This window comes from Coturnix japonica, chromosome 11, assembly GCF_054131305.1.
Source record: "Coturnix japonica strain WE chromosome 11, WE-NBRP24, whole genome shotgun sequence".
NCBI lineage: Eukaryota > Metazoa > Chordata > Aves > Galliformes > Phasianidae > Coturnix > Coturnix japonica.
The window spans coordinates 11,788,911-11,815,158 of NC_140673.1; the positions used below are offsets into that span (position 1 = coordinate 11,788,911).

The 26,248-nt window shown below is 43.6% G+C and overlaps 1 protein-coding gene across 1 annotated transcript in view; it reads left to right on the forward strand.

Annotated features, from left to right (window-relative positions):
* The first annotated feature begins 6,320 nt into the window (after positions 1–6,320).
* The window catches only part of NIBAN1 (niban apoptosis regulator 1), a 47,713-nt gene continuing 27,785 nt past the window's right edge, over positions 6,321–26,248 (forward strand). Inside the window, exon 1 of the mRNA XM_015869836.3 lies at positions 6,321–6,635. Within this exon, the coding sequence (XP_015725322.1) occupies positions 6,581–6,635 (55 nt within the window). The 5' untranslated portion in view covers positions 6,321–6,580. The remainder of the gene's footprint in view (positions 6,636–26,248) is intronic.

Genomic DNA, 26,248 nt, shown 5'->3' on the forward strand with positions numbered 1-26,248 from the left:
CAGAAGAACAGAGATTTCTGCTAATATTTATCCCACAAAAATGTGATTTATTTATTTATTTTTCCTGCAGAGGATTGTTTTAGAACAACGAATGTGCCAGTATTTTCAATACCGTGTAGCAAAACTACTGGAGTTACAATGATGGATGTGTGTATATGAAAGCAAGCAATTAATTTTTTTTTAACTATTATTTCTTTCTTATAAAAGCAGGATAAATGCTGACATTCAAGTTGCCTTGAAAAAGACAGTCTTGCTAGTGATCTGACAGAGCTTATCAATTGCAAGTAGATTGCTGTCATATAGAAGTGCACAAGAGAACTGAAGTAAAAGGAGATATTAGATACTTTCTAAATTGTGCAGATCAAGACTGTGTGCTGCAGTAGCACTGCAGCAAACCTTAGACAAATCAGCATTTATCATGATAAGAGACAGCATTAATCATGATAAGAGACATAACAGACACTGCAGTTGGCATGTGTATATGAGTTGCTCAGCAGTAATGCAGAAGTATATTTAAAAAGATGTTTTAGTTAAACATAGAAGAACATAAAACAAAGCTAGTGCCACAGATGGACATATGTTTTGTAAGATACAGCAACTGCTGTAATGACAGCTAGAGCAAACACAAGCCAGCTAAATAACAGATTACTTGCTGCCCACATTAATGACTACTTTTTCTTTTTCCTAGGAGACAATGAAGAACTCCATGCTCAAGAATTATCACCTGAATAAGTCTTGGTTATAATAAGTGGCAAAGATTCCTGGGTTTTGCTTCAGCTATTTATATACCAGTTAGCATTTCTGCAGCAGATCTAACAAACAAACTGTGCCATTCACAAACAAGTCATGTCACACTGAGTGCTGGAGCTTCTCTTGCATAGGAAAATTCTTGCATGCCTGCAGATGAGCTGAAGAGGAGCACAGAGCTAACAGGATTACAAGGATCAGCACAGGTACCTCACTCACTGACAGGATCAGTAGTACATTGTGCCCTTTGTTGAGAAACCTTAGCACTGTGTAGCTTTCCCAGGTTGGAAGCTAGGTTTGAATGGATGGACTTGCGAGAAAGTAAACTTCATGAACAGAACTTGTAAACATGTTAGGATATGTTTACTATAGTTAGAAACCTAGGAGTGCTAAGGGACTTCTGAGAGACAGGGGAAAAAAAAGAAGCCAAACATTTCAGCTCTCCTTTGTGTATTGGTAATGCTTTTGAACTCTTGTAATGCATTTAGTGTGCAGGATGGTTTAGTAAATCCCATTTCAATCACTGCATGTGCCTTCTTGGATATGCTCCCAGTAGAAGCTTTGCCATGGAAAATGGAGACTTGGAACAGGAAGACTGCATTTAAACCCCATGTTTATACTTAATGAATATACTGGGGGGGGGGGGGGGGGAGAACAATAAAAAGAAGCAACCAAAACCATCTGTGTCCAGAAGACACAAACCCAGATGTCATGTGGAATATAGTCCTCTCCTTTGTTAATCATGTCTACATGATCATTCCTGTTCTGCAGCACATGCCTACTGTATTTCTGGAAGACGGTTAATAATACATGAGCATGTCCTTGCTTGGGAAGAAAGTTTTGGTCACATCTTTGTTAATCTCAGCCTATCTCCATCAACACAACTGCCCCCCTACTTAAGGTTCCTTCTGTCACCTGTGCTAAAAGCTTCCTGTCAATCTCACCCTATAAATAAACTTTCACCACTTATGTGGTTGTTGGTTTTGTCTTCCCAAGCAGGTGTGGGTGCTGTTTTGAGGAAATAAAGAGTCCATTGAATCTACAAGGAGAAGATTTTTGCTGTGAATTTTCTGCTGACTCAACAGATTGAGCTCTGTCTCTTAGTTCGCCATTCTGTAGCTGTAGTAAGTGCAGTCAGCTGTGGTTTTATATACTGATTTCTATACAGTATTTCCATTTCAAGCTAAGGGAGAAAATTCGACAGTGAGGAAGCTTGCATCAACGATTAATTTGCAAAGGTCTCTATGTGAGCTGCATTCAACATTAGACTGTCGTAACTAATTAAATTACAGCCTCCATTGCAAGCTGAGCAGGAAGGATCACCTCCAGCATTGTCATTTAACAGATTTCATAACCTAGTGACTAAGAAGAGAAGGAAATGGTGTATGAGTTTCCCAAATATGATTTGTGTATTTAGAAAACAAGAGCATTCCAACACATATAATGCATTCTAATTTGTGCATAAACAAAAAAGACATAATTACTTAGCCACTGGGACAGGCAAATGGAGTAGACAACAGCCAGAGGCAATTTTCATCTCTAGGATTCTTTAATTTATAGTAAAGAAAATCAAGAATGCCAGGTTAAGGATTCTGAATTTCATATCCCTATTCAGAGACTTAATTCCTTTCCCAGATACACCTACTTCATTGTTGTGTTAACAAACTGAGTTTCCTACATGCTGATTCCCACTTGTATTTGGCTTGCTGAACCTCTTTACTTTTCCTGTTCTTCTAGATACAGCACTGCCTCTCCAGACTTCCAAAGGGATCTCCAGCTTCAGAGAGTCAGAGGAGCATCTGCAAAGGATGGTAAGGTAAAGCACTGTATTAGCTTGGCAAGACTGCAACTGCAACTGAAAGGGATGAAGTAAGGACACAAATAAAAAGAACAAGATTAAAAACAATTATCTTGTTAAGTTCCCAAATGGCAGGGGTTAAGGCCAGCAACTCTGGCAGTAGGAACTGAGAGAGAAGGAAGAGAAGAACAGGGAAAGGGCCTTTACAGTTGAGAAAAAATATGGATATACCTTCTCTCACATGTATACAGTTAACCAGGTGCCTGATCTTGGAGCAGTGATTCTATTTAAGCAGCATTCCCACTAAACCACTAAACCATATCCCTCAGTGCCACATCAACATTGTTCTTCAACAGCTCCAGAGACAGTGACTCCTCCACCTCCTGCACAGCCTGTTCCAGTGCCTTACCACACCTCTGGAGAAGTAATTGTTCCTAATATCCCACCTGAACCTCCCCCAATGCATTTCCACTCATCCTGTCACTGTTAAGAGAGAGCAATAAGGTCTCCTTTAGCTTCCTCTTCTCCAGACTAAACAATCCCAGTTCTCTCAGCCACTCCTCATAAGGCTTGTGCTCCAGACCCTGCACAGCTTCACTGCCCTTCTTTGAACACACTCCAGCACCTCAGCGTCTTTCTTGTAGTGAGGGCCCCAAAACTGAACACAGCACTTGAGGTGCAGCCCCACCAGTGCCAGGCACAGAGGGATGATCAGCTCCCTGCTCCTGCTGGCTGCACTACTGCTGATACAAGCCAGAATGTCATTGTCCTTCTTAGCCACTTGGGCACACTGCTGGCTCATGTTCATCTGATTATCAACTAACACCCACAGATCCTTTTCTACTATGCAGCTTGACGGCCACTCTGCTCCAAGACCTTAATGCTGCAGTCAGTTGTTGTGACCAAAGAATTGAAGTTCATACTACTGGCCTCAGCCCATCTATCAATCAATGATTTTCAACCCAGCAGGGTAAAATGATGCCTGTTATCTATAACTGGTATTTTATAATTGGTATATTTATAATTGGATGAATACTATTTACATGTTGAATGGCAAGAAGAAATAACTGGGAAGAAAATAAGGAGTGAGGAAGGAAGATAACAAAGCCTACTAGTACATTAAGTCATGCACTTGTTGGCCTGATCACATTTTGTCCTGCACCACCTTGTACACTGTGTCCTCTCACAGTACAACTGAAAGATAGGGATTGTTTTACAAATGGTAAAATCTCACTACCAAGATATCTTCTGCTGTTGAAGTCTATGTTTGCCTCTCTTTTCCTCCTTCTCCCATCTGTGGGTTTTCAGTACTCAGAGTAGTTAAAGCACAGCCAACTCTTACTTTTTTGAAGGTTATTTTATCAAAAGAATATTTAATATATTATTTTTTCTTTTTGCTACCCAGAACAATTGTGATTCTTTTACATTATCTTCCCCAGCTACATCTCAGAACCTCATTTTAGCCTTCTGAAAATAGCCTGTAAGAGTAACATTTTTCTGTGTTACTGAGATGTAAGGGAGACTGAATATACTTCACCCAACAGCCTACCCTGAGAAAAGCGCTGCTTTTATCTTTTGATATGCTTCCAGGTACTCTCTGCAACTCAGTTTTGACATTAGGACAATAATGATTAACAGTTTCCTCTGGCAATACATATTTATTACGTATCCTCAATGGTTTTATTGTTATTGCAGCCATCTTTGTCAAGAGTACCTTGTTATGCTGTTTACAGAAGTCAGCTGTCTTAAATGGCTGCTTTCTTTTGGAGAAATCATACACAGAAGTTTTGGTTAATTACTCTCTCTCCCAATGGATATCATATCCATCTCATTTAAATGGTTCCACTGATAAAGCTATGTTTATCTGCAGAAGCATTTAAACATATAAAAACTGTGCTTGTGGGGCAACCAAGAAGGTTGTGGAAGAGTACATGTAGGATGAACCCTGCAGTTCTCTCTAAAGCAAAGCCTGCAGTCAAATGATGTTTTGCACTCTGTCGAAGCAAGTGGCTTCTTGCACACCTTGCAGTTAGACAAGCCTTGGTACACAGAGTATGTGGCCCCTGGCTTGGCACAGATTTTATCAGTCTCTGATGAGTTGTCTGCAGCTGAACAGCTTTCTAGTCATGGTAAGGGCTGTGTGTTTGGCTGACAACCACTGCAAGTATGGTACCATACTTGTATGGTATGTCAAGTTTATGTCTTAGTCAAGTCAGAGTTAAAGTGCAGTGAGATGATAAAGAAGTGAGTGTGAAGGCAATATTCTTCCGTGTCCTCTCCTGAAATAAAGCAGGGGGCTGATGGAAAATACAGCAGAATAGTGTCTGTGTAGTGCACGCTTTTGGGTATGAGTGATCCCAGTACATTCAATGGCTGCCTCATGGATCCAGACCATGTGTACACCTTGGACTCCAGTGATGCAGAAACCACCTCCATCCTGCATCACACTGCCATGAATGAAGTCACACCACCACCAGAGATGGATCTTCTCCTCGTTATTGTGAGGAGGTGCAGGCAGGGAATTCTTCACCTGGTTCATGCACTCACATTCTCTGGAATATGGAAGAGCTCAGTCACGTTGCCCTTTAGGACATAATACAAAACAGCTATTTAGAGAAGTAGTGATTCAGGGGAGAAGTGAAGCTTTTTTTCACACTCAAGATCAGAATTTCACACAGAAAACCAACCTTGTTTTGTCTTTGCTAGGCATGTTTTTATTCTGAAGCGTCACTTTATCACTGACAGCTGCAGTGTGGTTATTCTACATCAGATTAAAATCTAATAGGGACCATTTTCTTACCTTAGAGAAGGACAGGTTTGTTATTTAACAGTGCAGAAGGACGATTGTTTATATCTGAGCTTGCTTACATTTCTTATGGAATCTCTTTTAAGCTGCTGAACATACTAACTTTGATGTTAAAATGCAGCATTTCCTTATCTTAAAGGGAAATTTATGTTCTGTAATTAGCTAGCACTTCTGAAATGCTTGGGCATCTTGGGGATCAGATTCTATTGATGCATAAAAGATTACAAATAAAAACCTGTTTTCATTTTGTTTGCACTCTGGCTGTAATAAGACAGAGAGGTTTCCCCTTCTGTGCATGTACACTGGCATCTGTTCTGGAGCACAGAGCTTCTGGGGTTGGGCATATTTTCATGTGCTGAATGATGAGACAGACCAGCAAGCCAGTCAAGCTCATGGACTTCCCATACGTGCTCTCTCCAGATGCATGGAGATGACTTGCATCCTTCACATGGCTATACATGACGAAAGGCACTCAAAGGAGGCCAAATTACACTGCACAAATGCTTCAAAACACAGGACAGCACGCAGTGTATTTCCTCTCTGCAACCTGCTCACACTGCTCAGACACATGCCTTGAGCAGCCACAGCAGCTGCCTTCCTGCTGGCAAGCATGGTCCAAGCAGAGGCATCAAACACACCTGGGAAAGGCTCAACTCCCCCTCCCTCCACCTCGAGATCACTGCGGCCAACCCCCCTGCTAAAGCAGTTCCCTATAACAGGCTGCACAGGTAGGTTTCCAGCCAGATCCTGAATTCCATAGGAGACTCCACCAGCTCTCTGGGCAGTCTGTTCCAGTGCTTTGCAAAGAAGTTCTTCCACATGTTTGTCTGGAACTTCCTAAGTTCAAGCTCTAGACTATTGCTCCTTGTGCTATTGCTGCACACGTGGCATGCTGCCTCTTCCAAATCAACCATGAAATCACTGTGAAAACTGCAAGACAGAAGAAAATACCTTAACGAGTCACATACCGTGGACAGCCACAGTGAAAATCTCACTGCGCAAAGAAACCGGTTTGGCAATGGGGTTGCGCTGGATGCCACAGCATCCCGTAGCCTCACGGCCGTGGGGAGGCGCCGCTCTCCGGCCCCTGCCCCGGGTCGTCATCGGGACGGCGGGGCTCAGCCTCCAACCGGCGGCGGGGCGGTGCCTGTAGGATCGGGGCGGGCAGCGGTGCGGCTCCCCGGTAGCGCTGCCCGGCGGCTCCAGGCGCTCCGTGCTCCGCGGCCGGTATGGGCGGCTCAGCCTCCGGACCGCTGGACGACAGCAAGTGCGCCTACATCCGAGGTAGGGTAGCCGGGCCGGCTCGGAGGGACCCGGCTGCGTTGGGCTTTACGGTGGGAGAAGCGCTGCGCTGGGGCTTGGGTGGGCGGTTCGGATGGTCCGAGGAGTGAAAAAGCCGAAGTTGTTTTAAGCGTCCGCTTGTCACGCTGTTTAAGTCTGCAAGAACAGAGCGGCATTCTCCAGGGTGCATCTTGGGGTGTATTTTTGTTAGTTTGAGGGCCAGTAATTGCAAGAATACCTTGTGCTCTCCCCCTGCCCGCCCGCAGCACGGCAGCAGGTCAGGTATTTGCAGAGGGGTCATACAGGTCTCCAGGAGTCACAGCATAAAGAATTCCATGTGTCAGATGGATGGCTTTGACCCAAAAGCAGTTGGCAGAGGTGCGTGGGTTTGTCTACAAGATCCCTTCAGCGCTGCCCCGCTGAGGGTGGCTCCGGGTCTCCTCGGAACTACGGGGGAGCTGTCTGTGAATTCCTTTATTACTGACACATCCCCACATCGCTGCCAACATTGCACTTACTTCCACAGCGGAATATTTCAGGTGCGTGTGTGAGTGAAGGCAGCCAGGAGTCCCTGAGAAGCCTCATGCTGAATTACTGCCATAAAGGGATTCAAGAGCGTGTTAATTACTTCACAGCAGTGCATGCAATTCAGATATGTTGGGCTGGGCTGGGGGCACTGTTGGAGGGATGTGCCCACCCGTGTCTAGAGCGCATTGAATACAGCTGCGCTTTGCCCAGCCTGACTGTGTAGAGGCTGATCGTCGTCAAAAACCTTATGAAATCTCTGTCTCAAATTTGCTGTCTTACTGGAAGTGAGAGTGCACCGCTCTCGACTCTGCAAAAGAATTAATGAGGCACTTTGTGCAGAGTCAGCCCTTAAGTTATTACCTCCAGAAGGAAAAGCAATCAGGAGGAGCATCCTATACCGAATCATGTCCAGTGTCACACGGGGCAGCAGCTGGAGCGTGCAGGACGCAGTGCTTGGTGCTGTCCTGTGTGTAGGTTGGGCCCCCTGCCCGCATAGGGAAGCACACTCAGCTGCTCATTGTGTAGGTGGAACAAGAAGCAAACTTTGAGCTTTTCTTCCATGTGCAGCAGGACTGCTGCCTGCTTGCTCTCGGTCATTGGATTATTTGCTGTCATAATGGTAATTTCAAACAGTGTAAAGCCTTCTAGGTTACTTAGAAAACTCTCAGTAATAAATGGAAACAAGGGGCTGAAGGCTAAAGAGGTCAGCTGGTACGATCTCTTCATCAATGTGCATACAGTTTTAGAGGCTTTGTAATTTCCAGAAGTCTCTTTGCCTACTTTTGGAACATTTTATAATATTTTCTCTAATTTTTGGACTGGAAATGGATGGAAAGATGCAAATGAAAGTGAGTTTAAAGAATTGACAGTAATAGTTAAGAGCCTGGCAGCTGGTCATGTGAAAAGGATTTGTTAGAACAATTTTTACTCCCAGTTTGATGAGATGTGGGCTAAATCTGTTATGGGAGGTGTTTGTTGCATGATTTGGCCAATGGTATTCAATGGGTGTTGCACCCAAGAGGGAGCTGGATCAGCAGGTAGCGGGGTGTTGTGGACTTAGGGTGCAATTATGAAACTGGGGAAAAAGGTGAAAGTGCCATAAAGAAAAAGCTTAGTAGTATGCCCTGGAGCTGACAGAAGGTCTGCATAGTGGTCTCTGCTTTCAGGCAGGTGCAATCAAGACAGCCAGTCTGACAGTGGGAGGGAAAATGACAAAGTATAAAGGATTTATGTTGGGCCAGAGGAGGTTTAGGTTCAATGTGACGCTGCCAAGGTGGTGGAGTCACTGTCCCTGGAGATGCTGGAGAACTGTGGAGATGTGGCACTGAGAGATGTGGTTTAGCAGTGATGGTAGTGATGGGCTGATGATTGAACTTGATGATCTTAGTGGTCTTTTGCAACCTTTATGATTCTGAGGGATGAATGGCCCCATGGGACACAATAGCTTCCATTTCTGCAGTCCAAACAGCATATGGTGATAGACCAAGCTCTGTGCTGTCACCTGTGGTCTGTTGGGAACAAGTGTTTTTACATTTGGGGAAGTACAGAGATTTCTAAAACTCACTGCCAGCAGTTTCAACAGGTACGTCTTAAAAAGGTGTTCTCCAGAGGATGCTTTTATGAATGGCGCTCACTATACTTGACCATATCAAATCTATCTGTTGCTATAAAAGTCAAGCTGTCCAGAGGACAAGTCTTTGTAGTCAGCTGCTTTTTATTTGTTTGTTTGTCTAAAAGCTGTTTTTCTTCTTTCCTCCTTTTTCGTCACTTCTTTTCTTGCTCAGGCAGATGGGCAGCTCTGGCCTAGGGGTGATGAATCCCATGGGTTCCTTATTGCTCAGGGCTTTTTTCCTCACAGACCTTCCCACCATCCTTTCTTCCGTCTGACAATTAGAGCTGTTATGTAGCGTCTGCAAGACATTTCTTTCTGGCCATTTGCTTTGCCTATGAGTTTCAGCGTGGTACTAATTATGATGAGGTTTTCTTTTGAACAAGGATAAAACACTTCTGATGTGTTCCTGCAAGATGCAGCGTAGCTCAAAAAAAATAAAATAAAATAAAAAAAAATAGATGGAATCCTCTTGTTCTGTCAAGTTATAGAGAATGAAGAGGAGCCTCCTGTGCCCTACAGAGAAAACACAAGACAACAAGATCTTCTGCTGGCTTGACAGGAAACCAAACCACATGCACAGATACCAGCAGCAGGAAGGAGAGAGAACTGCAGTGCCTGATGCAGCTCTGGAAGCAAATCCTTGCCCACAGCCAGCTAGAGCGCATGTAGCTGTGGGCAGTGGTGCTGGAAGGTGGGAGAGGAATTTGGAATTAATAGTGGAAAAGTTGGGTTTGTTTTGGACAGGTGCTCAGATGATATATTTGATTTTCTGCTTTAAGTTGCTGAGTAGGACATTATGGTCTTAATTTGGTTGATGGCTGCAAGTCCAACAGAGTTTTGTTAAAGTCTGGCTTTATTTACTGCCTTTTCTCTCAGCCTGTTACAAGTTGCATCTCTCAGTGGTTTGGAAATCCTCTCTTCTGTTTCCACGGGTTAGCATAGCTGCATAGAGTGGGCATAAAAGCTGCTTACGTAGAATGAATGAAAGGAAGGGAAATGGGTGGGAAATTCATACTGCACTGTGGATTTTAGTTTCTGTTCTTCATTGTATGCACCTTGCTAAGTTTATAAGTTCTGGAAGGTTTTAAGAAACAAGGTTTGGAAGAAAAATCAGTTTGATTTTACTTGTTTTCTGAGGAGCTTTACTCCTCTGGGAGGGTGTTGCTGTAGAAGCCAGTGGCAGACTTTCATCCCCTAGTTTTATAAACTGGAGCCTGTGTTGGGAAGTAGAGCTTGCTTCTCTTTGCTTCCTGCACTCTTTAATTCACAGAGGCAAGATACTTGATCTTAGCTTTGACTGAATGCAAGGAAAGAGGGGCATGACTCATGGGAAGTGTATTTGCCACCCAGCTTGAAGAGCATTTACTGAGCTCGGTAACTTCCAGATTTCAGTGCTGAGTCACCAAGGCAGGAGATACTTTTCTGTTCAGTTTCTACTGCTCACATAGTCCTATTAATTAATTACCAGTGCCACTTCCAGCAGGTTCTTCTAAGTCAGCACATAGTGCAAATAAGAGAATTTCCCTCATCAGAAGAGGAGCTAAAATGTTGTGCTTGAATTTGATAGTAAAAAGATTGTGATCACTGCCTGAGGTTTTCACTAAAGCAGAAATCTCAGCTACCGGTTTCATGGCACAGCTCCTGCCTCTGACAAAGTAAATGGGAAGCCAAGTTTGGTTCCTTCCCCATTTAGCACAAACTCTTCCACCAAAGTAAACCACAATGCTTGTAGAGTTAACCCAGTGCTACATCATGCTTGGTACAGCTGCCTTTTGATAACTGGGAAAGAAGAACTTGGTGGGAAAGGTCTTTTTGTGGTACTGTGGGTGAAAGTAAAGCTCAGGATGGAGAGGGAGACTTGTGCTTTTCTACTGCCCGTGTAGAAGAAGCTGCGTACAGTGCTGGATTAAGATCAGGATAACAATGAGAGGAGCTATGTAATAGGGAAGGTGAGAAATGTCACATTGGCTCCAGTACTATAGCTGGGGGGGCACACTGTGTGTGTGGAGTTTGTTGCTATTTTGTACTTAATGCTTTCCAAAACCATGAAGATTTCAGGATTTTGGAAGATTTTAGTTAGGACAGCATAGTCACAAATTAGAAGGCACTCTTTGCCTTTCATAGAGGTTTTATAGATATTAAGAGGAGAACAAGGAAGCTCTTGGATAGTCCTTCAGATGATTAAAAGCTGCTTTGTTGTTGATACCTTTGGGCAGTAAAGCTTAAAAAACATTGTCTGGATCGGGAAGGAAGATATTCATAGTATCACAATCACATATTCTGTGATATTCATAGGCAGTGTGCTCCTGGCTGCTTTTAAAGTACTAGAACACTTCTTTTTCCAGCTCTTGCCTTTGCATATAATAAGCACATAGTTTTCTTCTCACTTAATGAACAGTATAAAGTGGCTTCAGGCTTTTGAATGGGCATACAAGCGTTCTAGTTGCTTCCTCACTGAAGGGACAGTGATGAACCATGAGGCTGGCCCTTAGATGAAAGCAAGATTAAAACTTGCTGAAGTGGTGAAAATGTGTATGGAGGAAGGAGTAGCATGTCTGGCTTTTCTAAAGCTTTATTGTATATTTTTTCTTATTAGTCTGATGCACTAAGAAACCTTGGTGATAATTCTATACCAGTGCTTATCTTGCTACTCTTAACCTAAGATTTTGGTGAATTCACTTCTCCAGGTATTTAATTGACATTTTGATTTTTGAAGTCTGGAGCATCTAATCTTTGTGCTTCTGTGATATTAGTTGCTGCTTGAGACTCCATCATTTGCTCCCCACTTCAAAACATAGTGGAACTCTACTCAGTTGGCCACTGTTACTATTCATTCATTGGGTCTTGTTTTTAAAACCAGGTAAACCACCACCTCAGGTGCTTTCCCGCTGAGCGCAGCAAAGGCCCATTGTGCATGGAGGCATGGTGATGTCCCAGCGTGACTGGGATTGCTGGCAGGTGTTTGCCACTGGTGTGGGTGTGTGGTGATGCTCGGGGATCTCTGAGGGTGCCATGCCAGCCCTTTGCCAGGCAGCTCAGCTGTAACCCTCAGTGGACCAGGACGGCCTCCTTTGCACAAGCAAAAGACAACAGTGCTAAAGCAATAGGCACAGAGAAATGAAGACTTGGGACAAGGGTGTGCCAGAATGAGGAGGAATCTCTGCCAGTTCCTGGTGCAGGGTCAGCCCTGCAGAGCTGATGTCTGCAGCACGAGGTGGGGATGCTAAGTGCTTTCACAGCCAGCCTTAGGAAGAGCTGGCAGCAACTTCTTTATAAAAACATCTGGGATTTCCCACTGAGCTTTGTGTTCCCAATTTACTGAGCTCTAACCGCTGCGCCGTGCATGCATAGTGTTGCTAAACACCCCTGCTTGCTTCTGGGGGTGGCTCATATACAGAACCATACTGGAGCTGCTTGCTGGTTTGAGCTCTGTGTGCATTGGATTCCAGCTGAAAAACTTGGCCTCCTGCACAGTATCTGGAAAAGTGCTGCTGCCAAAGGGTGTTTTCCTGAGCTTTGGAGACACTTGGCATTGTTACTCTGAGTTTTCAAAAATGCCATCACCAGCCTGGCACTCGGCATACAGCTAATGAGGAATGCTTGTCTTCAGCATTATTATCCTATGGTCTAATTTTTAAAGCTTTATGTGATGCTTTGCTTCCTCTGCACGAAATCACAGCTGCTGTCACTGACCCTGGAGGTGTTCAAGAAATGTTGTGATGACTGAGGGATGTGATTCAGTGGGAGGCATTGGTGGTGGGTGGACACTTGGACTGGATGATCTCAGAGGGCTTTTCCATCCTTGATGATTCTATGATTTTCATGCATATTCTTGAGGTCACAGGAGGGGGAAAACAAGTTTTTGTCACTTCTGGGCAAAAATTTAATGGCAGTGTGTGCACAAAAGGAAAAAAACAAAAAGCTTAGGAGGATTCTAGAAAGTAATATCGCTGTCTGTAATTTATTCTGCCAGACACTTTCCACTGTTTTCAATTGCAGATGAGGCTTTGCCAGTCTTTAGTCGGAAGTTTCCATGCAGAGTGTCTGCTTCTGATTGCATAGTTGGAAAAAACTTCAGCTAAAATGGATAAGCTACCGACCTGAAGTATAAATCAAGTATGGCCATTTCCAGCTCTGCACAAACTCAATGAGTTCCACAGTGAACAGGGCATGTACCATACTGCTCTGGCATTATTTTCAGATACAGTCAGGTTTGTAGATGGCAAAGAAGAAAAGCATCTGCACTGCTTCTTGTGCTCTGTTAGTCTTCTAGGAACCAGCAGCAAAAAGGCTGATGTGCAGTGTCTGCAGTTGTGAAGGTTCAGTACAGCTGGAAGGAGATATCCAGGTGTTGTGGTGTGTAATGTGTCACCCAGTTGTCAGATGGTTCAACTTGATGGTGGTTTTTATGCTGCTGTGGGGTCACTGTCCCTGGAAGTGTTAATCTCTATGGAGGTGTGACACTGAGGGATGTGCTTAGTGGGCATTGTGGGGTGAGGACTCAGGGATCTTATCTTTCCAACCTTAATGGTTCTATGATTTTAGTCAAGGAAGCAAGGTGGGGCCGCTGTAGTGCAAGAGTGTGGGCTGTCCACCCTCTGTTGTGTGGGAGTGCATCCATCCAGCAGGGCTGATGGCCCAGGGTGGGCACCCAGGCTGCCACATCTCCTTGCTGTATGATGAGCAGCCTCTATGTGAGTAGTGTTTTTCATTACTCCTCAGCAATTTTCTTTAGGAGTCGGACAGCTTTCCCAGGCCAGAAGTGGAGATCATTTACCAGAGCCAGTGGGCTGAACATATTTTTCCATGGCACTGCAGCACACAGAGGTACAGACACCCTCGTTTGCAGAACACAAAATGTGCAAGACACCAAATAGTGCCAGAGTGCACTGTTGTACTGCCCAACTTGTAATAGAGAAGGCAAGACTTAGAAGACTACTGCACTTCCTACAGTGATAGTGAAAAATTCATTCCAAAACCAAAAGTGAAAGCAGCAAATGTCAGCAAGCCTAGGGAAGGTAAATTCATCTCCCATGCAGATTGGAGATAGCAAATCAGCTGTGTGTGGTGATACAGTAGTGAAAACAAAACCGGGAATTGATGGAAAAGCCTGTCTGCAGAAGTAGCATAACTGCTGGATTGCCTGTGGGGGTTTTGTGTATTTTATGCAATCCAAAAATAAAGCAGGCTTTGGCATTTCATGGATCAGAGCTTCAACATGTGGTGCTAATGTGCACCAGAATGAGCGGTAAGTGCCCTCCTCGTGCAGCTTCCTACACAGTGCACAGGAGCCTTGCTAGGCTGGAGCCAGTGGTTGTTTCAGCTTGGTTCGGGATCTTTTTTGGTAAACCTTTCATGCTAAACTGTCACAAATCCTGCAAAGAATCTTATGTGTGCTGCACAGGAAGATTTAATCCAGAGGAATTCAACACATCAATACAAGTGTGCTTTGTGTGAAGGATACATATATGTCTGTCTGAATAACAAACACAGTAAATGTTCTGTTTACCACAGAAGTAAAAAATATTCTGTCCAAAGCAGACTGGCAATCTGAGGTAACTTTGTCCATTCACTCAGCTTGTGGCATAAATCAGACATTGCAGTTTGGAAAGAGCTCTGGAGATTCTGGTGAAAGGCCATAGGATAGACATCGCTCCCAGTTTCTGTGAGCTTCACTGGCACTTGACCTATATTCAGAAGGTATTTACATCACATGCCAAAGTCTCCATTCAGCCATTACAGTATATTTAATAGAAGAAACTGATCTTTAGGAAATTCAACTACTTTTTCAGCCGTAGAAGCAAATAGTGTGCTAAATAGAAGATGATGCTAATAGCTTCTTCCATCAGCCTCTTCATCAAAACCAGGCTGATAACAGTATGGAAGGACATTTGTGTGGGATTTAATGCAGTTTGGTATCCAGAAATCAAGGCATCTTGAAAGCTTGAATCCTAATTTAACTTCACTGCTAGGTGCATAATGCTTGTTAGGAACTGAGGTCATTAGGGTATCAAGTCAAAATCCCTGTCACTCCCAATCATTTAAATTGTTCACATGTAATGAATTTTTTGTTTAAAAGTCATTTATTTTAGGGAACGAGGTCCTTTTTGATATCACATTAAAAGCTCAAAGTAATGTTTTAAATTGTAAGTGCCTTCAAATAGAGTAGGGAAAGAAATGCAAAGGCATTTCAGATGCCTGGGTTCCTGCTTTGCGTTCAGCCCAAATGCATAAACACTCCCAGCACTTCAGTCACTGAAGTGGGCCACTCTGCATTTTTTGGCCAGTGATAGGATTTGGCTCTCATTGCTCTTATTACCCCTGAGCTAAGTATTTTAATTATATGGTGTATGTTTTCCTTGTGGGATGGCTGCAGCATGCACACTTGGTTTCATGGTGGCTGCTGTGCCGCTGGGGGGAATGACCATGGGTATTTCACTAGATAGAGCAGTTCCTTAGTAAATTTGAGTGTCCTCATTACTGACTTTCCTTAGCAGATATGACAACAAGGAAGAGCTCATGTAGTTCATGGCTCCCTCCCACTGCCTCGATTCCTTCCTCCAGGATTTGAGTTGGAGATGCTGAAAGCAGGCTCACCCGACAGGCCTGTCACTGAGACCATGTTTGCAATGAAACACACTCTAGGTCTGAACAAAAAGGAGCTTCTTTAGAGGACTTCTGTGTGCAGAGGTTGGGCACTAAAGGCTGGAATGGTCTGTGGTAGTCCCTTGGCAGCTGGAGTAAAGCAGCCAGGTGAGAGCAGCGCTGGGCATGGAAGAAGGAGCCAGACTATGGTGGATGAAAGAGGAAGGCGCCCATCGGAATTGGCCACTGACTTCCCCAGCACCTGCAAAGCTGCTCAGCACATCCTCTACCATCCCATAAACAATACAGGGCCATTACCAACATAGAAATGCACAACACAATGTGTTGGTAGGAGCGTAAAACACTGTGTGGTAATTCGGAGCAAGTGCTTGTGGTTTGGCAGTTATTAATCTTGCTGCACGGCTTTTCCTTAGTGTGCCTGAAATATGTAGGCAGCAGGAAATGTGGTCAACTGCAAAGCTGCTACACTCTTTGGGTAAGGCTTGGCATCAGCAAGTGTTAGTTCTGTGAACGTGAACTGAAATCAGATGTGCCCCAGAGGGGCACTTCGTATCAGGGTGAGCACAGCGTGGGCTTTACTTGTCTGCTAAAGAGACACTTTTAATTAAGACTCAGTCCCTGCAATAGCTGAGGGTCTGCAGACCTGCTGTTGGGGGGTGCGTGCAGTTTTCAGAGGGACATAACCGATTGTAAATTGACTGCTGGATTAGAAGGTGCTGTGCCAAATGCCAGGTTGAGTTTCTGCAGCCGTTAAATGCAGTGGTGTTATCTGAATCACTGCCAGGGTTGTGAGTGTGCGCAGTCTTGGGAGGATGTGAAATCCCTCTGTCAGATGGGGCCCATCTCACTATTCATTACTTGCACTTCTTTTGGATGATGGGAAAGGAGACATCTGTAAAAAGTAATAAGTCCTCTTTCCTTCCAGAATAAGGCTATGAGTTTTCCAGCTGTTGGCTAAGACAGGTTTTCCTGTTGAAATAGCTTTTGTCTGATGTAAGTCTAAAACAATATGGTTATGGTAACTGAAAATATTTCTTTGTCAGTTCTGTCCTCTCTTAGTTTTAGTTGTAAATGCAAGTATTTCTCTTCATTGTTGCTTCTCATAGCAGCTGTTTGACTTTTAAAGCCTCACTCCAGTAAAGTGCATGCTACTGATAAAATGCAGTATTGCTTATCTTCTTTTGCTATAGTGTTTTCTTTACCGTATTGCTTGCCTAATTTTCTTTTATCTTCACAATGGATTCTCATGGTCTCAGAACATGCCCTGGCTTTCCTTCAGAAGTCCTGTCATCTCAAATAATGCAAAAACCAGCCCATAATGTTGATTCATGTGGTTCTTGGTTGCAACCACAATAATATGGACTGTGTAGTATATTTGTCAGCCGACGCCATTCCATATTCATAAAACATGCCTTGAGATCTCTTTTTAGATCTCTGGAGTTTAAAGATTAGCTTATTAGGCATCTCTCTAATGTGTAATTATTCTGGGCTGAATAATACGTTAGCCAGAAGATATGCAATTTATATTCGGTAGACAAGCAAATAAGGGTGTATGTTTAAAAAATGAGCTTTCCAGAGCAGTTTTGTAAGGAAAAAAAAAAAAAAAAAAAAAAAAAAAAAAAGATAGTTCTAATGCACTTAAAGCACTTTTATTTAAATAACTGTAGGAAAAAAGACACAACACAAAACCAAGCACTGGCTAGCGAAGCAGTTCTACTTATTATCTTAAATGTTTATTTACGTACTGTAATTCTGTCTTTTCTGCCAATTTTGAGATGCAACATTTTTCCAGTTAGAGGAGCCCTAGGAAATGTGGAATGTCTCAGAACAGGCATGCTAGGCTATCTGCTTAGTCTTGATTCCAGGGCTGGATTATCTGCTCCAGGTATATATTCCTGTTGCTCTATGCTAGCCATCTTTGAATGAGACAGGCTTTGGCGCATGCATTTCTTACAGGAGGTTCTTCTGAAATAGGATAATAGATCAATGCAAAAATATGAAACATTGAAACATCATAAGGGTTGTTAAGCACTGGAATAGGCTCCCAGTGAGGTGGTTGGGTCACCATCCCTGGATGTGTTTAAAACCCATTTGGATGTGGTGCTCAGGGACGTGAGCTGTTAGAGTTAAGGTAGTAGTATGGTGAGGTTGCAGTTGGACTTGATGATCTTTAAGGTCTTTTCCAACCTAAGCAATTCTGTAATTCTATGATCCCGTCATTGGGTGTTTAAACATCTGGCCTGGATCCAGAGGTACTCAGCACACAGGAGATCATTGGCATCCAGCAGTTCCAAAAGCACAAGGAGTTGCGTCACACTGATGGCACTGAAAGTAATTTCCCAACAAATCATTGTCCTTTTAGTGACAGAGGTACTTCTAAAAGTGAAAGAATCACAGTAAAAGGACTTGAACTTGATACCGATTCAAAAGAGACTCCTAAACTTGATACTGATTCAGAAGAGGTTAGCAGTCGTTAGCTCAAGCTCACATTTTGAGAGAGGGATGTGTCTACATGCAAAACTGGAAACTCTTGTGTTAGATCGGAGGCCTGAGTTTTGTTGTCCTAACCTCTGAATTTCTGCTATGTGAAAGAAAGTTGTGACTCACTGTAAAACTTTTGGAGCCAAAAGATTCTACCCGACTTGTTCATCTGCTCCATTTAAAGCCGAGACCATATGGTACATATTTTTAACACTTTCTCTCCTAGCAGCCATGTTTTTGCAGTGGAAATATGAAGAACTTATGAATCATATTGGTGTTTTTTTATGAAAAACTTTTCCAAAATTCCCAGCCTGTTACTCTCATTCATTGTTCCTTTTCACTGTTCTGCTTTTTGATTCATCAAGAGCTGAATCATTTGTATAAATCTGCTGCCTTTATGCAAAACTGACAGTGAAACCATTGGTGAAACACTTGTTCAGCAGTGCTTGAAAGAGTGAATAGAAAAAAAGTGACATCCCAATGTACAAAGTTTTGTTATGGCATGACTGGTCGGAAGAAATGATTGCACTGGATAGCAGAGAAATGAACACGTCTTTTGGATTAATGACAGGGGGATGGGGAGTTTCCAAAGTATGTAGATTCAGAAATGTTTGGGAGTGTTTTGAAGTCATGCTGGATGCTGTTAAGTAGGAGAACACATCTTAGAAATCAACTGCTTATCCTGCGATACAGTGTCATTGGGATGGTGAATCTCATCAACCAGTACAAAAAGGACACAGTGGTACTGGAGCAGGTCCAGAAAAGTGCAACGAGGCTTGTGAAGGGCTTGGAAAATCAGCCCTGTGAGGAGAGGCTGAGGGAGCTGGGGGTGTTTAGTCCGGGGAAAAGGAGGCTGAGGGGAGACCTTATCGGCCTCTTCCAGTATCTGAAAGGTGCTTACAGTGAGAGTGGGGCAAGTCTCTTCTCACTGATGACAGGTGACAGGACGAGGGGAAATGGCCTCAAGTTGTGCCAAGGTAAGTTTAGGTTGGATGTTAGGAAACACTTGTTTACAGAAAGGGTAAAGTACTGGAATAGGCTCCCCAGGGAGGTGGTTGAGTTGCTGTTTAAGAGCCGTTTGGATGTGGTGCTCTGAGATGTGATTTAGAAGATGGTAGTTAGTTTTAGGGTACTATGGATAGTACTAGGTTATGGACTTGATGGTCTTTGAAGTCTTTTCCAACCTGAGTTCTTATATGATTCTATATCTATTGGCATAGATAAGAAACCAGGCCATTTTCACATTCCTGTCTTCCTCTCACCTGAAGTTGCTGTACGTGTAGATACTTGTGTTGCCACAGGCTGTAGTGACATGCAGACAAGTGCTTTTGGTTTAGCTGTTCATGGAGGTCTTGCTGAACCCCAAGGGGTGCAGGCTTACTGTGAGTTTGCAGGAGAGCTCTCACCTTCCAAACCGCTTCCAAATAAATCCTTGGGAATGAATTTCCTCTGTTTAATAATAACTTGCCCAGCTGTTTTTCCGAGCCTGGAAGCTCATGTCACTGTACAAACACAGTGCTGGAAGAAGGTGGTTTTGATTTGTTTTTTTCCTTTCAAGACGTGTTGTGTTGTCGCAAGCCCTTCTGAACATAGAAGATAAATGGAGAGGAAATGAGACAGTTTAAAAAAAAAAAAAAAAAGGAAGGGGCATTGAAATTATGAGGAGGACGAGCTAAGCAGACAAGGAGACTCACACACATGTTCAGTGAGAGATACAATAGCTGTTACTGTTACTTCTTCCTGGGAAATCTCAGAAGTCGTACAAACAGCAGCACTCAGCACATTGTCTTCTCAGGGATGCTTTCATGAGCACTGTAGAAACTGAAACGTGTCTGGGTGGGAGAAAAATGATGTATAACACTTGGCAGACTGTCAGGTGGCTGGACTGTAACCCCTCTGAGCTTTCTTCCACCCTGTAGACGTGGGAGTTTAGTGAAGTCAGAGGCAAGAAGACAACTTGGAGACTACACCTGGGGGGTGCCTGCCTGCCATTGCCTTCCCATCGCAGCAGGCAGCCCTGTGTCCAGCTGGGAGCTGCAGGCAGATGCTCAGTGGGGCTCTGGCATTTCTCTGAGCTGGGACTAAAAATAAGACTTTGAGAAAGAAAATAAATATTTCTCAGCAGTTTGCTGGGACAAAGAGTAATTAGACCTCAAAACCCAGAGTGGCTGTGAGATAAAGGTGTTGCTTTAGATTTGTCCTCTGTTATTTTTACATTGAATTCTTCCCAAACATGGTTCTTTCCCCCTTTTTTGTTTTATTGTTGAATTACCCTGCTTTGGAAATACTGGGCTCTTGATTATGGTCTTGCTTAATTTTGTGTGAGAGCAGAAAGGGAAAAGGAGGCTACCAGCAGGTCTTACCATGTTCAGAAGGCTCAGACAACCTGAGGGCCATCTCTTGTATTCTGTTTGCTGTTCTCTGTTTTCTTTTCACATCTTTTTGTCTTGTTTTGTCAGCTTCTGCCAATGGATGGTCCCTTGATTGTTTAGCAGGGGCTGCTGGAGCAGCTGAATTGGCTTTGTGAAGGAAGGGAAAGCTTCCTTTGCTCCAATGCAGCTGATTCTTTTCCCTTTGCACCCAGTTCAGGGATGGACCTAATCAAGCTGAGCCTGGGGCAGCACAGCTGTGCCATGAGTAAAGAAAAACAGAAGTACTCCTTCACACAGTGCGTTTTGAAGCACTAAGAGATTCTTTCCCAGTCTCCTGTGTTCAGCTGAGCATCAGCACACCTTCCCCTCCTGTAAACCAGGCCATGGTATTTCTAAACTAACCTGGACTGTAAAGCCTGCTGGGAGGCCATTGTGCATTGCAGAGCTGCAATTTCCGTCTTCTCCCATCTGTAACACTCACAGGAAGGACTGTTGCAGATGTGGTTTGGTGAGCAGATCCGTGCAATGGTTACACAGTTTTGTATTATACTGACAGCACTGACTGCTGCTCTCTGACAGCAGTGGGAAGGAGTCTTTTGTGCAGAATTAAAGATGCAGTAAATTTTTGCTGGAGGATATTGTCTTCCTCAGAGAAGCAGAGAAGGGTCGTTTTCTAAAGGGGGGGACTATCAGCAAGGAGAACTGGTATGATTTCCCTTAGCTGAGGCACAGATTCATCAGATGCTGGGAAATGTCTCTTGGAAATGCCATGACTGGGAAGCATTTATTTGTGTGCTGATTCACTTCCTGACAGAAAACCATTGATCCACGCTGGTCACTGTTCTGCAGTATTGGGTGTGCATATGGATACATGATATGATGAAAATATCTTTTGCAATCTGTCTTCTGCCATCCTGAAGCTTCACCTCATGCTGCAGTGCTGTGTAACCATGTTTTGTCTTGTAGGTTGTGCCGGTCATTCCTGCAGTTGCATCTCTACTGCCATCACTATCAATGGTGTCATACATATGTTCAGTTTGTCCTTTTTAGTAAATATAGAAGAGCTGTACATTGGTTCTTGGTTTCCAAAAGAGGTTGTCTTTTTGTCTGTGACAGCCTGTGTTGTCTGCTGGTGGGGATGGCCACTTCTGTCTCTGCTGCTGGGAGAGATACATGTCTGTTATGGTTACACTCTCAGGCTAATGAAGTTTCTTGCATGACTGTCCGTGTGGTTTTGACTCAGAGTAACTTCCTGTCAAGCTCTACCAGAGATCTGATTTTAAAAACACCTGTTTACTGAGAAAGACAAAAGATAGCGAGAGGAGGATGCTTGAGAGGCTGCAACGGAAGGACTCATGCTAGCTGCCGAGCTGGAGATGGGAACACTGGGCTATGGTACTGCAGAAGCCATCCAAACAAACATAAATGGCTTTACTTTGAGGCCAGTGCTTAATTTAGGTCAGAGATGAATCCTGAAATGTTTTTGGCTTTTTTTTTTTTTTTGCACATAGAGTAAGCTGAAACATTGTCCTTCACAGTTCATGATGTTTGCTCGTTTTCAGCATATGTGGAAGTAAAAGAGAATAAAACATCTTGCAATTAAGTGAGGAGAATAGAAAGGAAGGGTTAACTATTGTTACTTAATTACTATTGAAGAAATATTTAGTAATTTGAGAGTGATTTCTGCTGTCTGTACCTTCACCACAAGCATCTTTATGGTTACTTTATCTGGGCAGTGAAGTAACTGACTGCAATGCCTGTCACCTGGAGGGAGGGAAAGGGACCGCATCATCCTGATTTAAAGGGTGATGCAGCACTGGGTTGTGTTTTCAGAAAGTTGTTTAAATGTCATGGTACTTGTACCAGAATGTTTCCTAGGGACGTGTAATGCACTGCTGAGGTCTGCACTGGAGAAAGCTGCTCAAGATGTGATTAATGTCTTCTTAAGGGTTAAGCCTGTGGCTCATACAGGTTAAAAATACCTTAGACAAAAAAACAGCAGAGAAAAAAGGCTTTGAAACCACCAACCTTTGCCAGATTAGCTTAGAACAAAGCATATTTGAGGTTCTTGTAGCCCCTAGGAGCTACTCTGTGTTCATTTGGTTTGTTAAGCACCCTGCTGGTGCTTCAAAAGAAGCCTATAAATACAGAAGCCTATAAATGAGGACCCTCAGACCTCATTCGTGTAAATTTGACTGCGTGTTGTTTTTTTTAGGTGGAGCGTTGCTGCTTCTAACCCCATTCCCAGCAAAGGATAGATTTCAACAGCCCCAGTGATAAGCTCCTCTGACGCAGCATTAATCAAACCTTGGCTCGTGTCTGGCTTGTTTCTGCTGGATTACCCACAGGCCTTGGCCTTTATGTAACTCATAATTATTGTGTTTTTCTTAAATCTAACAGAAGTGCAAAGGCACTTTGTGAAGTGTTATTTCTGCCCGAAAGAGTGACTTGGTGCTAGGGTGCTTCTGGCTCAACACAGCTCTTGCAGGTCAAGAATCCTGGAGGAACCAATATCTCTTGTCCTGTGTGTCTCACAATAGTGTCTTGCTTTACTACTGCAGATTGATGCTAAAATCAACTTACCTGGGCACTTCTGTCTTACAGCAGCTGCCCCCATAGGGAATACACTTGTAACATGCAATGGAGGGCCTCACGTGCTTCTTGAGAGAGATGTGATATGAAAACAACACGATGGTAATGAAAATAACCTCCGGAGAGTGTCAGGTTTTAGTAGATGCCCGTGACTGCTCGGAAGATGGGCTGTTAGTATAATGATGGGTTTAGATGTAGCTCAAAGGTGTGATAATCCTGTCTCTGAATTTCCTGAGGATAACCTTCTTCATCTTGGTCTGTGAGGAAGGAATGGATCATGTCTGTAGGAAGGAGCCTCTGAGTGGTACCCAAGAGGTGATATGTGTGTAAGCAGTGTTACTGCTCTGTAATTTGCTCTGTATTTTTTAATAATTAGACGGTATTTAGGAAGAGAAGAATCGCAGTTCAATCACAGGCTTCTCATGCCATTAGATGAACAAAAGCTTTTTGTGGAGCCCACTAGGGCTGAGTTGCTCATTCCTCTATCTGAAGTACGAGATACTCATGAAGTTGCATGACCCTTACAGGTGTATAAGCCTTTTGAAATCAATGTGCAACTCAGTATAAAATCCTGCTTTACATTACAGAGCACTCAGTTAAAAGCCAAGTTGACTTGCACGTACATCTTCCTATAGAAAACATGGGCTAAGCACATGAGTTGTTAAGAATAAGATGATGATCTGATGTATTATTACATCCTATGACTTTAGTTTTGGATGGCTAAGTGGAATGTTACCTTTGTAATTCAGCATCTGCATTCCAGATGGGTAATTGGGGGAGAGGTGTGCACACAGGCTCGTTTTCAGTGTTGTGAGTTTTTAAGGAGAGTAATCTTCATCAGTATAAAGCAAGGCTGAGAGTAAATAATGGCTTTCTGTATTTTATCGGGTGCAAACAGCACATTCAGCATGTCTGCACTGGGGAGATGGGTGGCTCCACTGGGCAGCTTCTTGGTTTGGCTGTACAAGTGCAAGCAGCAGAGTGGTGGTTCACGCAAGGCAGAACTCAGGATTTGTGTCTGCGACCTCATTTCTTCATAACAGGTATTAAGGTATCATAAACAATCGCAATACTGCTTCTGTAAATAAAGACCAAACCAAGCCATGCTTTCAGCAGCAAGGAGTGTTTTGTGTTGTGTACCCTTACATGCAGGATGAAGCACAGGAGCATTTGCTTGTTTCTTGGTGTTGCCATGAGTGCTACACAAGAAGGACCATAGAGAAAAGGGGATCACTGGTAATGTCCTCTGCACTACTATGTGGCCCTGAGTGCTGGGAGGTGATAGGCACTCTTAGGTGATTTGCTCACCACTTCCATGGGTTTTCTGTTTCCTAGAGGTGTTTAATAGGTGATGGTGAACATGGTATTGCAGGACCACAAAAGCAGAGGTTGTTTCTCCCACTTCACAAGCATCCAGCACATTTCAGAGCTGCCAAGACTGAAATCCAGCTTTGCCAAGTGACGGGGCTCAAGTAAAACATCACAAACTTTAGACATTATCTCAGTCGAAGGTTGCATTTATCTTGGATGTGAGATGGAATTGTCCCATGAGGTGAAGTCTGAAGTTATTTTAACTAATTTCACTGCTATCCTGAAGGGCTGGAGGATTGTATGTTTCCTTTTTAATTATTATTTGCATATATATGTATGTATGTATGTATGTATGTTTAGCAGCAATTGTAAAGCTTTCTTCTGAGCTTTTTGAGTATTGTTAAGATACGCAGCAGGCAGAGTGTACAGCCCAGGTTGCACTCCAGGCTGGTGTGCATGGGTACCTCCCATCCATCTTTTGATATTTCCTCCTGCCAGCCTTCCCTCAGGCTTAAGAAGAAACACAAGGATAACGTCCCCATTCACAGCCCCATCCAAAACAGTTTGTTCCCACTCTATTTCAGCACTTCACACTTGCTTGATTGATGTGCTGGCATTCACCACATAGGTACAGTGCTTGTTGTTTCTCTTAGGTTTTATTTTGCCTAGGATTTGCTTTGAGTGAATAAGCTGAGGTTTTTTGCAGTTCGTGTCCCTGGGGACACTAAGTATATATTCCAGAGGGCTCCAGTGCTATCCCTAGGCCCTCCAAAGAGATGTGGATCACTGATGGTGGTGTTTTTGTGAGCCCTGTTTACACGCTGCTGAGTGTGAGTGGTTGTGCTGTGAGGAGAGATGCTGGCCTGCCCTTATGGGCAGCAATGGCAAATCCTCCCCTCTGCCCCTTCTTGACTGTAAGTGACTCAAGTGTAGTGAGCAGCTCCTGTAGTCCCACAGAGAGGGTCTTGTTTCCAGCGGGGCAGCTGGCAGGTGTTTCTTGTGGCTTAGTGCAATGGTACTCATTTTGCCCTTGCAACACGTGTTGTAACTTGGTCTAAACTTTTGATTCCCTCAATCAGGTACGTGTAGGGTTCTGTAAAACAGGAGATGCAGCTTATTCTGTATTCCAGGTCCTCAGCAAAGGGCAAACATCTCCATGTGCAGACCCTTGGACAAAAATCCTTCTACCTCCATCACTGCTCTGTTTTTCCCAGTTATAATTTTGGTTGCATGCAGGCTGCTGCTGGAGATAGTCATATTTCATGCAGGCCTTCTGCTACCTCATTTACACAGGCTGGAGCTGCGCCATTTCCAGATCAACCAAGAGGGAAAGCTGGCTTTGCTTCATGTAAACAGCTCAGCCTGAGAGAGCCATACTAAATTTGGAAAAGAATTAGGGGAACTCATTTTTGAACTACCCTGGAGGATTCTGTCTCGAGTTACCCCACGTTATCTTTTCATGGGAAGAGTTTCTATTATTCATCGCTGTTCCCATCATGTTTATTTTCTGATAGCGTATTTTTATCTTCTGCAAACCAAAACCTTTAAGAGATCCATCAACAAACAATGCCCCTAAGCTCTGCTGCTCCCCCCCACCCACAGCTCTTGCTGCTCCCAGTGCTGCAGCCTCAGGTCCTCCTGCAGTTCATGTGGCATTCACAGCCCTATCAAAAAAACCTTTCCTTTTCATTGCTAAATTAGCACCAGGGCTGGAACAAACATCATGAAACATTTGCTCTTTGATTTGTTTTTTATATATCAATGATATTCTGCATGGAAGAGTTGCGTTAAGGCCACACATTTTACTATATGTATTGTGAATAGCATAGTTCCTTTCTTTTGGGCAATGATATTTGAAGCTCATCTAAGAAATGCTTATGCTGAAGAATCACCCTTCTGAGCCAGTTTAGCCATTACGGAAGGACTTTGCCAAAACTCCAGATATTTCCTTTGATTGTTGGCTGTTATTATAACACCAGAACTTTTTCCTTGTCCCATTTCCTCCATGGGTTTTTTACTGCAGGATGCAGGCAGCAGCCGCTTGCAGAGGCAAGTGAGGTCCAGCATCCCCAACCCTCAGTGGCAGATGAAGAGAATGCTACAAGGCAGGGGAA